We start from the raw sequence: 12,743 nt of genomic DNA on the forward strand, positions 1-12,743 counted from the left end.
AGCTTTCTAGATCAAGTAGAGTTCAACATGGAGGAGCTTTGGTTCACTGAGGCCTAGATATATGCCTAGTGACACCAACAACTCCCTCCTTTGAGAATACTTAAACTTTTGGCTGAGTTTTTTTATACTTTGAGGACAAAAAGCGATTAAGCTCTATGGAGCTGGAGTGCTTTACAGCAAGCAAGCAAGAGGAGAGTAACAACACACAACACCACACCAGTGGGCAGGAGGCGAACAATGCCTTCCCCTAGTTCCCCAGGTTGGGTAACCAGCCCCAGAGGGAATCAGAAGTAGTGGGTTTCCTTTCCTGGGCCTTCCACTGTTCAAAAGCCTTTTTGGCTCACAGGACGTGCTTGTTAATATTTTTTGTGTTTTGTGGGACATAAGTACAGCATTCATCCCCTATAAGGGCGCACACCCTGCCCTGTGAAGCCACACTTCCACCCAGGAAGTGTCCACGTATGTCTCCATGATCACAGATTAGATGGTATTCCTGATGTGTCTGTAAGGGCAGTGGGCCAAGTCTGGTACTCAAGATTACTTTGAATGGCCATCAGCTGGTCATTCAGGAAATCCCGAATTTTTAAACATACTAGACTTTACTGCAATGCCTTTTCAGCCTTAGTTATATTTAATACTATTTTTGTTGGTGTAGTACTATATTACATTTGTTATTAAACTATTTTTAGGTACTTTTAAAAGGCATTAACATTAAAAACATAGGAAGGGGTTATATTACTAGTCACTGGAATGGTTTTTAATACGGGTAAAATTTCTAGTGGCAGAATAAACTTTTTGGGTACTTGTTATTTAAAATCCAGTTAGAGAGAGCAATATATGCTGAGGGATTTATTCAGAACACAGGGCGCAGCCTGTAGAATAAACCCCAAAATTCAATTAATACCACATTTTCAAGCATGGGTCCCACAAATGTCCTCCCACCAGTGTATAATTTTTTGTTTCTTCACCAGGGTCAGTTTTGAATGTCCTTTTTAGTCAGGAATTTCTGGACTTAATGGCAATTTCAGTGGACTGAGTGTTCCTTCTTCCCTGTCACAGTCGTGGTTCAGCATCCTACAGGGGAGAGGTTACCAGCACGTCACCCTGTAATAGTTTTGATTTTTTTTAGAAAAATTCAAAGGCACAGTAGATCTGTCAGTGGACAAGGGAGAGGTTACTAGCACTTCACCTTGTACTTTTTCCCTGCTGTCCAGAAGGCACAGTGGAGCTAGAAGGAGAAATAGGCTAATTATTAGTAGGCGAATTCTCCCGATGTGGAGGGGTCTTTTTGCAGTGAGAATTATGGGTACAGGCAGTCAGTCTTTGGCACTTCACAGAGGTGTTGGTAGTCAGCAGCACTTAATAAGGGCCTTTCCAGCGTGGAGCCAGAGCAGTCTTTTGTTGGTGGACCTTTACATTGATTCCGTCTCCTGGTTCCAAGGAGTGGCAGGGCTGCTAGGGTTTTTGGGTAGCGCTTCTTTACCTGTGAGAAAAGAAACCTAACACACTTCATTAGTGCCTAGCAGTGTTTTGCAAACCTTATAGCTGAGTGGGCAAATTCAAGCTCTTCTTTTCCTGGTTGTTAGCCAAGTTTTAACTGTGAGCAGTGTCCTTGAATGGAGTCAGTGTCTTATTTATAGCCTGAGCTTGCTAGCTAATTAATTTTTTTTTCAGTTAATTTATTTTGTTTTTTGTTTTTGTTTTTGTTTTTGGCTTTTTTTAACCTGCAAAGGAAACGTCCCCTTTTTATTTTTACACCTCTTTTTTAACAATGAATACATACACATTGTTATTATACAGTACATTAGTTTTATTATTTAATATATGCCACACATACTTTTTTTACTAAAATAACCTTATTACAGAACTTTGGAGCAACAAGCTAGAGCAAACACACCCACTTTGAGGAGTTCATTCAATTCAACCTTTAGTTCAATAGCTTTTCACCATCCCCAGCCCTCTGGCTAGAAATCTGAGGTAGCCAGAAAGATCCTATGTACAATATGGGGAGTGGGTTAACTTTTTATGTCTTTGCTTTTAAAGACTGTTGGTATGCAAATTTTAACAACAATTTTTGCAATTAACAATTTGGCCAATGAAGGTTTTTTTTTTTTACTTAAGGAAATGCATTAGACTTTAGTATATCACATTCTTTTGATTTATTTAAACACTTTGTATTCCAAGTTGAACAAAACAAGTATCAGATGGGTAGCCGTGTTAGTCTGGATCTGCAAAAGCAGCAAAGAGTCCTGTGGCACCTTATAGATTAACAGACGTTTTGGAGCATGAGCTTTCGTGGGTGAATACTCACTTGGTCAGATGCATTTTAATTTAACCTTTAACAAGTATCTGCATTTTAATTTAACCTTTTTGTTTGATTTTAAACTAGACTATTTTATGAAAATATTAAACACAACAATTCCAGCCACAAGACAAACACTACAAGACAGCACATGGAATCATGTTTTGTGTTCTTATTGTGTCAGTAAATGCATGGTACGTTGAATGCTGTTCAGCTGGCATTAGGTTTTTTTGATTATCTGAAAGACAAAAAAACAGAGGTCTACTCCTTCTAGGCAGACAATTATTGCTTAAAATATACAAATACCCTTGTTGACTTCAGGCAAAACAGAGGAATTACCCCATATTTTCTTGTATTTGTTTTATAGGCTGCCAGGTTTTCAATTACATAACACTGTGTACATTCTTCAGCTAATTCAACTAAATTGTTCATAGCCAAACCAAATGATTGCAATCCAATAATTTCTTTGCCTGAGTTTATTTACAAACATTTTACAGACACCAAGAACTTTTTTTTTAGCATTTTTACAAAGTTCAACTGCTGTTTCCTCCAGCAACTACAGAATTAATTTTTCACTTTTTCTTAAATTACTTGCTTGTCTCCCAACAGCCACTTTTATTAACTTAACTCACCATTCCAAGTAAGTCCTGGGTATTTGAAATCCCCATGCTTACACTTACTGACTCCTTCCTTCCACTGCACCCTTAAAGTTTTTCAACCTGTTTTCTAATCTCTTTGTCTGTTGCCTGCCCGCCTGGGCCCTATCCTGCTTTTCTTGCTGAACCGTCCCTTCCATGGGCACCAACTTGTTTCACTACCAGTTTAGCTAGGAGGGTGGGCTTCTGAACTAGCCCCCACCCCTCCTGGTCTTTTTCCTTAAACATTTTTACTTACAAGACTACCCGAGTTCTCCCTCGTGAGGCTTGTCACCTGGACAAAAACACATGGCCCATTGGGCAAAGGCCATTTACTTAACATATAATTCAAATCCCTTTAGAGGGTTTACCCAGAGACTCACCCATCTGCCTGCTGACACTTAAACAGAAAAGAGAATTACACAGAGCAGAGGAATTTACAGTCTAAGCCAGGCTTTCCCACTTCTATACACTGACCGCTACAGGGGACGGGACAGAAGGATCTCAGTTCGACCTTCGAGCTTCCTCGCACGCATGGCTTCCACTCCGAGGAATTACGAACGAGAGGTTCAGTTCCACCAACACTCCTAACGCCCAAATGAACAGAGCAGAAAAACAACAGTAACCGGTTAAACAGAACAGAACCAGAACCAGATAGCGTTTCCTTATTCTATTAGGGCTCATTTTTACTTATGCAGTTCTCAACATATAACACCAACAGTACCAAGCAAAGCAAACATAAAATAACAAGGGTAAAACAAATAGATGGTGTAAATTCTGCAGGGCTCCCCCCTTCTTAATAGCTCACCAACCTGTAACAAATTTCTGTTACCAATCTATCCCTCATAGACTCGTAGACTCTAGGACTGGAAGGGACCTCGAGAGGTCATTGAGTCCAGTCCCCTGCCCTCATGGCAGGACCAAATACTGTCTAGACCAGGTCAGGTCATCAGGCTGACACTACAGGATCGTTGGGGGAAGATAAAGAAAACACACCACATAACTGAATTTTTAAAGCTCCATTAATAAAATAATAAAACAACAACAGAGAGTGTTGGGAACACTCCCACATCACTCAGGAAAACATTAATGCCCCAAGCCCTAAGCCCTTTTCATACTCACACACGTACGTCCAGACTGGCCACTTCTATGTATAATGTTCAGAGAAAGGGGAGAGGTGGACGGGAGATTATTCTGTATACAGCTTGTCCAGAATTTCCAGCATGCTTCTGCTCTTGGGAGGGTTGTTCTCTTACACCCTGGAATCTTCTGCGGCGTCTCTTCCAGAGATTCCAGTCCAGGTCGGCTGCCTGTGGCTTCTTTGGTGTCACCAAGCCACACCGGCTCCGGGGTCACAAAGGCACACCGTTGGATCTTACTGGACAGTTAAGCTTTGCAAATGTAATCTCAGTTCTGTAATTTATATTGCCTTTGGTTTGCCTCTGTCAATTTTCCTTTTTTCACAGCCAGCTGGGGCCGAAAGCAGTTTTTCTTTGTACTTAGCATAATCTGCGTTGATTCTTGACCTTGAAAGCAGAGCAACTTTCTTTTTATCCCTGGACCAAGCTGAATTTCAGATTAACCCGTTCCTTTCCTTAATAGACAAATTTGCTCACGCTGTGTCAGGACTTTTTGGTGATTAAACGCTCCTCTTAGATGTATGATTTTATTTAGATTGAAGGTACCTTCTAGTGGGCACTGTTTAGATGGATTTTCACACGTGTAAGTATTCCAATTCTCTAAATACCTGCAGGTTGATGAACCATAATGTACGTACATGTAATATGCGGGAGTACCCTTAGGGGGTGAGATGGAATGTTTAGACTGGCGCCTCCCCCCCCCATTTTCCACTTACACACACAGGGAGGGTGCCCTGTCCACGCTAGCGGCTCATAAACTAAGGATTTTTCCCTACAGGGTGCTCACACAGGAGAGGCTAATGAGGATGGCCACGACCCTCCTACACCTCCCTTCAGCAAAGAGCGTCGGCTAGTCTCTGGGAGATGGTGCCACTTACTCTGATTGCATCAAGTGAGATGATCAGACTGTCAGAAGCCCATACGGAAAGGAAAGGGGAAGGGAAGATGGGTACACACGCTCCTAGACCCAGGTAGCTTCCTCACCGGGCGATGCCAGGCCGAGTCAGCCCACCGTGGGTCGGATCTCCTAAAGATCCACTGGTTACCAGGCTTGCGTTAGAGTAGTCCTGGTCACGAGCTTTCGCTTCACAGGGTACTCTGGGCATCTTCCGGTAACAGTCACTCACACTGGCCCCCAGTACCCTTCTGCATCTGATCTTGCTTTTTAGCTACAACAGGGAGAGAGTGCACTAGGACACAGGGTCTCCCCTTTCTAGACAGGTCCCTCCTTTGTCCCTGCACTATCCCTAACCTGCTTTTGAATCCTTGCACTCCGCCAGACAGGGGGAAGAACAGGAGCTACGGTGGGGGATTTTTTTTACAAGAGCTCTCCATACAAACAGCTTCAGAAGCTACCCGTTCACTGACAAAACAGGAGTAATTGGAGGATCGTGTTATAATTAAGTGATCCTTCCAGTGGCCACCTTTCTGGTCCTCTAGTTGATATTGAGGCCAGTCTACTGTACAGAACTTTTTCAGTTTATTCTTAGTCATCGGATCCGAGCCAAACACCTTCCAATTCACTAGAATGCATTCTAGGGGTGTACACTGTACCTGGTGCCCCACACCATGCCCTTGACCCATTATATGATGCTCTATCATCTAATGGGAATTACAACGACTGGGCATCCCCAGCCTCGAATTGCAACGACTGGGCGTCCCCAGCCTCGGGTACAAGTCCACACTACTGGACTGTTCCTACCTTATCCAAGGGACCGGTTCCTCACCGTCGCCCTCAACTCCTTCTCCACTACTCGAGCGCGTTGCATCGTTGTGCCCTCCGGGGTCGGTCGAACTGCGTCTCTGCGAGGCCCTTGGTGAAGTCACCGGTGCGCGCTGGGTGTCAGTCATCGCCGTGATCCGTTGACCACCAGGAGGGATCTGGGCAAGGCTAATTTTAGCCTCGAGCCCACCCAGGGACGCCAAGAACTGTTGCCGGCACAGATAGTGCCTGAGGCCAAGCAACAGCGGTTCGTTGCCCGGTGTACTTCACGCTAATAAACACACCAGGGTGGAGAAGCAAAGTTTATTTGAGATCTCAAAGTGGTGCAAGGAGACGAACGCCTCAAATCACGCACCCCTACACAAGCGGCTTTTCCCTTTGTATACGTTTTTTTTCTCCCCTCCTCCTCCTCCTCCTTCCTCCCCCTGTAGCAGTTATGTAAGCGCAGGTGCATAAGTAATCTTGGCCACGGCAGCTTGTTACTAAGTTTTCCTTCTGCAAGTTATCTTGTCCTTCTGCTAAAAATGCACAGGCCTTATCATCACTGCTTTATACCGGTTTAAGCTGTGCTGCAACTAATAACTTACTGTTACACATTTAATTTCACAGCTGCTAGCTTTCTAGATCAAGTAAAGTTCAACATGAAGAAGCTTTGGTTCACTAAGGCCTAAATTTATGCCTAGTGACACCAACAAACCTTTGCATGTAATGTATTGGCTTTCCTTTCACTACAGCGTCCCCATCTGTTTGGGTTTGTAATCCATTCCTGTCTCTGGGATTCTGATCCCTCCGGTCTGGTGAGATAAGGGGGATCCTGTATATTGGCTGGCACTTCCTGGAGCTGTCCCCCAATGCCAGGACTGTACATATGCACAAACTCCATCTCCTCTCTTGGGGTTACCATGTGTTCCCAACTCCCAGCACTGGGTCCTTCCCTGCCGCCTCTTCCTAGAAGGTTGTGATCTGTGGTCTCTGGGTTAAGAGTGCTTGCTCTTTGACGGGACATTTCTGTTCCCAGTAGCTGTCCCTCAGCAGCTTACTGTGTCTTACCAGCCGGGGGAAGTCCCCTTCCCCTCTGCCAGCTGGGTCATTTGCATGCTTATAGACAGCTGCTTCCTGGAAGCCTCCTGGACTCAACTTCCTGCATCTTGACTTAGAGACAGGACCAGTGTTATGACAAGGTTCTGGTTTGCTGGTTATGATTATGCTGTCTGGGTGCATGTATCATTTTTGTATTTAAAGTTACAAGTATTAGCTCTAGACTGTCTGTGTTTCACACTTGTGCTGTGCTTCTGGGTGACACCCCAGACAATTTGGCATCAGCTCTGCCTGGCCTGCTTGATGGCCCAATAAGGACCATCAGCTACACAACTGACCCATTGAGAGAAGCAGATATACTTTGTGACTCAGCAGGGCAGGGACAGGCCTATGGACAGAACTCAGGTTTTTCCAGGCCACGTACTGGGTAGCTTGTAGTTGGAACAAAGGCCTGGTCTACACTACGCGTTTATACCGATTTTAGCAGAGTTAAACCGATTTAACGCTGCACCGGTCCACACAACGAGGCCCTTTATATCGATATAAAGGATCTTTAAACTGGTTTCTCTACTCCTCTCCAACGAGAGGAGTAGCGCTGAAATCGGTATTACCATATCGGATTAGGGTTAGTGTGGACGCAAATCGACAGTATCGGCCTCTGGGCGGTATCCCACAGTGCACCATTGTGACTACTCTGGAAACTCGGATGCACTGGCCAGGTACAGGAAAAGCCCCGCGAACTTTTGAATTTCATTTCCTGTTTGCCCAGCGTGCAGAGCTCACAAGCACAGGTGACCACGCAGAGCTCATCAGCACAGGTAACAATGCAGTCTCCTGAGAATCGAAAAAGAGCTCCAGCATGGACCGCATGGGAGGTACTGGATGTGATCGCTGTACGGGGAGAGGATTCCGTGCTAACAGAACTCCGTTCCAAAAGACAAAATGAAAAAACATTTGAAAAAATTTCCAAGGCCATGATGGAGAGACCACGCCAGGGACTCAGTGCAGTGCAGAGTGAAAGTTAAGGAGCTCAGACAAGCCTACCAGAAAACCAAAGAAGCAAACAGAACATCTAGGGCAGGGCCAAAAATATGTCGCTTCTACGCTCAGCTGCATGCAATTCTTGGGGGGTCCGCCACCACTACCCCACCCCTTCCGTGGATTCCGAGGTGGGGGTGGTAATCTCAGCCATGGCTGAGGATTCTGCGGACGGGGAAGAGGAGGAGGAGGAAGAAGAGGAGGACGAACTTGCAGAGAGCACACAGCACTCCGTTCTCCCCAACAGCCAGGAGCTTTTTCTCAGCCTGACGGAATTACCCTCCCAGCCCTCCCAAGCCAGTAGCCCAGACAATGAAGCCATGGAAGTGACCTCTGGTGAGTGTACCTTTGTAAATATAAAATATGGTTTAAAAGCAAGCGTTTTTTAATGATTGATTTGCCCTGAGGACTTGAGATGCATTCGCGGCCAGTACAGTTACTGGAAAAGTTTGTTAGCATGTCTGGGGATGGAGCGGAAATCCTCCAGGGACATCTCCATGAAGCTCTCCTGGAGGTACTCCAAAAGCCTTTGCAGAAGGTTTCTGGGCAAGACATCCTTATTCCATCCACCATCGTAGGACACTTGACCACGCCATGCATGTAGCAAGTAATCTGGTATCATTGCATGACAAAGCCTAGCTGTGTATGGTCCCGGTGATTGCTGGCATTCAAGCAACATCCATTCTTTATCTCGCTGTGTTATCCTCAGGAGAGTGATATCGTTCATGGTAACCTGGTTGAAATTCAGGAATTTAATTAAGGGGACAGAGGTGGCCATTCCTACTGGGCTGTTTGCCTGTTGCTTAAAAGAAATCCTTCCTTGCAGGTAGCCAAGCGGGGGGAGAGAAGGGCGGGTAATGGCGCTGAGCTTTTTCGCGTTTGGCTAGCAGGGATCTTCCCTGCTACCAGCCACGTGGTGGGGGAGGAAGTGGGATGTTTAGCAGTGATCTTCCATGATACCAGCCATGCAGTGGGGGGAGGGGTAAAACGATCATCCCAGAGAATTGGATGGGGGGGTGGTTTCTGCTGCTACATGTTAACAGGAAAGAAGCAGCACTGAACAGGCTTTGCTTGCTATTTGGGAAAGGAGGGCACTGTGTATATGAAGGCTGCAGAAGCCGAAAGACAATGGCTCACCATGGCCACATGCAAGCCGAATTCTGCTGCCCGGACCTGCGTCTGTGAGATCTCTAACACCAGAGCCGCAGGCACTTAATATTAAGATGCAAAATGCGACCTTATAGTGAAATCACATGTGCTATGTAAGATGAATAGTGTTGTTCATTGTGAAAGAGTATAACCATTGTTCTGTAAAATGTATCTTTTTAAATACTTCTCTCCCTTTTTTCCCTCCCTCATGCAGCTGCAAATTTTTCAAGCCTCCCTACTCCATCCCAAAGGCTATCTCAGATAAGAGAGCGGAAAAAAAAGACGCAAGACGAAATGTTCTCGGAAATCGTGGAAGTGACCCGCAATGAAAGAGCTCATCTGAATGAGTGGAAGGACGCGGTATCAAAGTACAGGAAAGATGCCAGTGAACGTGAGGACAGGAGGGACCAACGCGAGGACAGGAGGGACGCTCGAGATGAGAGGTGGCGGCAGGAAGATCAACGGTGGCGGGATGCAATGCTAGGCTGCTGCGTGATCAAACTGACATCCTCCGACGTCTGGTGGACCTTCAGGAACAGCAGCAGGGTCACAGAGTGCCGCTGCAGCCCCTGTGTAACCACCCTCACCCCTCACCATGTTCCACATCCTCCTCACCCAGATGTGTAAGAACACGTGGGGGGAGGCTCCGTGCACCCGCCCCCTCGACCCCTGTGGACAGCCCAACCAAAAGGCTGTCATTACTTTGAAATTTTTTTAGTGGTCTTTTCCTTCCCTCCTATCCTCCTCCCAAACCACACCCGGGCTACCTTGTCAGTTCTCTCTCTCTTTTTTTATAATGACTTTTTAATAAAGAATACATGATTTTTAAACGATAGTGACTTTATTTCCTTAAGCAAACTGTAATCGTAGGGGGAGGGTGGGTTGCTTACAGGGAATGAATCAATCAAGGGGGGCGGGGGTCATCAAGGGGAAACAAACGCAGCAGTCACACCATACCCTGGCCCATGATGAAACTCGTTTTCAAAGCTTCTCTGATGCGTACCACTTCGTGGTGTGCTCTTCTAATCGCCCTGATGTCTGGCTGCGCGTAATCAGCGGCCAGGTAATTTGCCTCAGCCTCCCACCTCACCATAAAGGTCTCCCCCTTACTCTCACAGAGATTATGGAGCACACAGCAAGCAGCAATAACAATGGGGACATTGGTTTGGCTGAGTGAGTCAGTAATGTGCGCCAGCGTCCCTTTAAACGGTCAAATGCACAATCTACCACCATCCCGCACTTGCTCAGCCTGTAGTTGAACAGCTCCTGACTACTGTCCAGGCTGCCTGTGTATGGCTTCATGAGCCATGGCATCAAGGGGTAGGCTGGGTCCCCCAGGATAATGACAGGCATTTCAACATCCCCAATTGTTATTTTCTGGTCTGGGAAGTAATTCCCTTGCTGCAGCCGTTTAAACGGAGTAGTGTTCCTAAAGACGCAAGTGTCATGAACCCTTCCTGGCATCCCACGTGGATGTTGGTGAAACGTCCCTTGTGATCCACCAGTGCTTGCAGCACTCTTGAAAAGTACCCCTTGCGGTTTATGTACTGGGTGCCCTGGTGCTCCTGTGCCAAGATAGGGATATGGGTTCCATCTATGGCCCCCCCACAGTTAGGGAACCCCATTGCAGCAAAGCCATCCACTATGACCTGCATGTGTCCCAGAGTCAAAACCTTTTGTAGTAGCAGCTTAATGGTTGCTTTGGCGACTTGCATCACAGCAGCCCCCACAGTAGATCTGCCCACTCCAAATTGATTCCTGACTGACCGGTAGCTGTCTGGCATTGCAAGCTTCCAAAGGGCTATCACTACTCGCTTCTCAACTGTGAGGGCTGCTCTCATCTTGGTATTCCAGCGTTTCAGGGCAGGGGAAAGCAAGTCACAAAGTTTCATGAAAGTGCCCTTACACATGCGAAAGTTTTGCAGCCACAGGGTATTGTCCCATACCTGCAACACTGTGCGGTCCCACCAGTCTGTGCTTGTTTCCCGGGCCCAAAATCGGTGTTCAATGGCTAGAACCTGCCCCATTATCAGCAGGATCTCCAAAGTGCAGGGGCCAGCGGTTTGAGAGAATTCTGTGTCCATGTCCTCATCACTCTCGTTGCCGTTCTGCCGTTGTTGCCTCCTCCTCGCCTGGGTTCGCAGGTCCTGGTTCAGCACAGACTGCATAAGAATGCACGAGGTGTTTACAACGTCCACGATTGTGGTCTTGATCTGAGCAGGGTCCATGCTTGCTGTGCTATGGTGTTTGCACAGTTCACCCAGGAAAAAGGGCGCGAAACGGTTGTTTGCTGCTTTCACAGAGGGAGGGGTGAAGCTGTACCCAGAACCACCCGCGACAATGCTTTTTGCCCCATCAGACACTGGGATCTCAACACAGAATTCCCAGGGGCAGAAGAGACTGCGGGAACTATGGGATAGCTACAGAATAGCTACCCACAGTGCAACGCTCCGGAAATCGACGCTAGCCTCGGTATATGGACGCACACCACTGAATTAATGTGCTTAGTGTGGCCATGTGCACTTGACTTTATACAATCTGTTTTACAAAACTGGTTTCTGTAAAATCGGAATAATCCCGTAGTGTAGACATACCCAAAGAAAGTAGAGGCCATATGGCAAAAAACTATAAAAGGCAGCTGTTATCTCCTCCATCTTGTTTTCAATCCTGCTTCTGACCTGTGGAGGCACTTTGCTACAAACTGAAGCCCTGAACAAACGACTGAATGACCCATCCCAGCGGAGGATGTTCTCCAGAGACTTGATTTGATCTGAACCTGCAATTTATTCTATCACTGCTATAAACCTGAACCAAGAACTTTGCCACTACTGTATGGAATTGATTCCATTTAACCAATTCTAGCTCTCATCTATACTTCTTTTTATGAATAAACCTTTAGATTCTAAAGGATTGTCAACAGCATGATTTGTGGGTAAGATCTGATTTGCATATTGCCCTGGGTCTAGGGTATTGGTTTTCATAACCATTCATCCCCAGGACGAGTGGCACTGGTGGTGATACTGGGAAACTGGAGTGTCTAAGGAAATTGCTTGTGTGACTTGTGGTGAGCCAGTGGGGTGAGACCGAAGTCCTCTCCGGCTGGTTCGTTTGGTGCCTTAGAAGTGGAAAACCACCAGCCTTGGGCTGCAACTGCCCTGTTCTGAGCAATTTGTCCTGAACTGATACTCTCAAAAGTGTCCCATTGTTACACCTGCCTACTAATAAAAGTTCTGGCAATGTGTCACCTTCTTGTATTACACTTTGCTTAACCACAGAGATCCCTTCACCTTTATCTTCCCATCCTAAGTATTCCCGCCATTAATTTTGACAACCTTTATTTGCTCCATGTTTGGTTCTGCGGAATCCAATCCTACAAAAACCAATACGAGTTTCAGGTGCCTCAGAGGCATCTGTGCTGAGGACAGCAGCATTACCATGGGTTACTTGTTGGCTGCTTCCTTCTTGCACAGAGCATTTATTCCTCAGGTGATCAGTGGAATGCCAGTGATAGCAGCTTTTGGGCCCTTCTGTTTGCACAGGACGTTGGGGATGGGAATTAGACGAATGGTTCTGGGGAGGTGAGTGCCCCACCTCTCTCCCACCCTCCTTTCTCCCAGGAGTAAAACAGGAACCTCCCTTCCCACCAGGTTTAAACTCCTGTTTGTGCTTTATTTTCAATAGATGCCAGGGTCCACTCAAAGCCATCAGCTAGAGCTGCT

At 46.3% G+C, this 12,743-nt stretch overlaps 1 protein-coding gene across 1 annotated transcript in view; it reads left to right on the plus strand.

Annotated features, from left to right (window-relative positions):
- LOC127046543 (chromatin assembly factor 1 subunit A-like) overlaps window positions 1-9,809 on the plus strand; it is a 52,860-nt gene extending 43,051 nt beyond the window's left edge. The window contains exons 2-3 of the mRNA XM_050943717.1: window positions 8,007-8,211; window positions 9,239-9,809. Of these exons, the coding sequence (XP_050799674.1) occupies window positions 8,028-8,211; window positions 9,239-9,651 (597 nt within the window). The 5' untranslated portion in view covers window positions 8,007-8,027 and the 3' untranslated portion in view covers window positions 9,652-9,809. The remainder of the gene's footprint in view (window positions 1-8,006; window positions 8,212-9,238) is intronic.
- The last annotated feature ends 2,934 nt before the right edge of the window (window positions 9,810-12,743 follow it).

The sequence above is a fragment of the Gopherus flavomarginatus genome, chromosome 3 (genome assembly GCF_025201925.1).
Source record: "Gopherus flavomarginatus isolate rGopFla2 chromosome 3, rGopFla2.mat.asm, whole genome shotgun sequence".
Taxonomy (NCBI): Eukaryota; Metazoa; Chordata; order Testudines; family Testudinidae; genus Gopherus; species Gopherus flavomarginatus.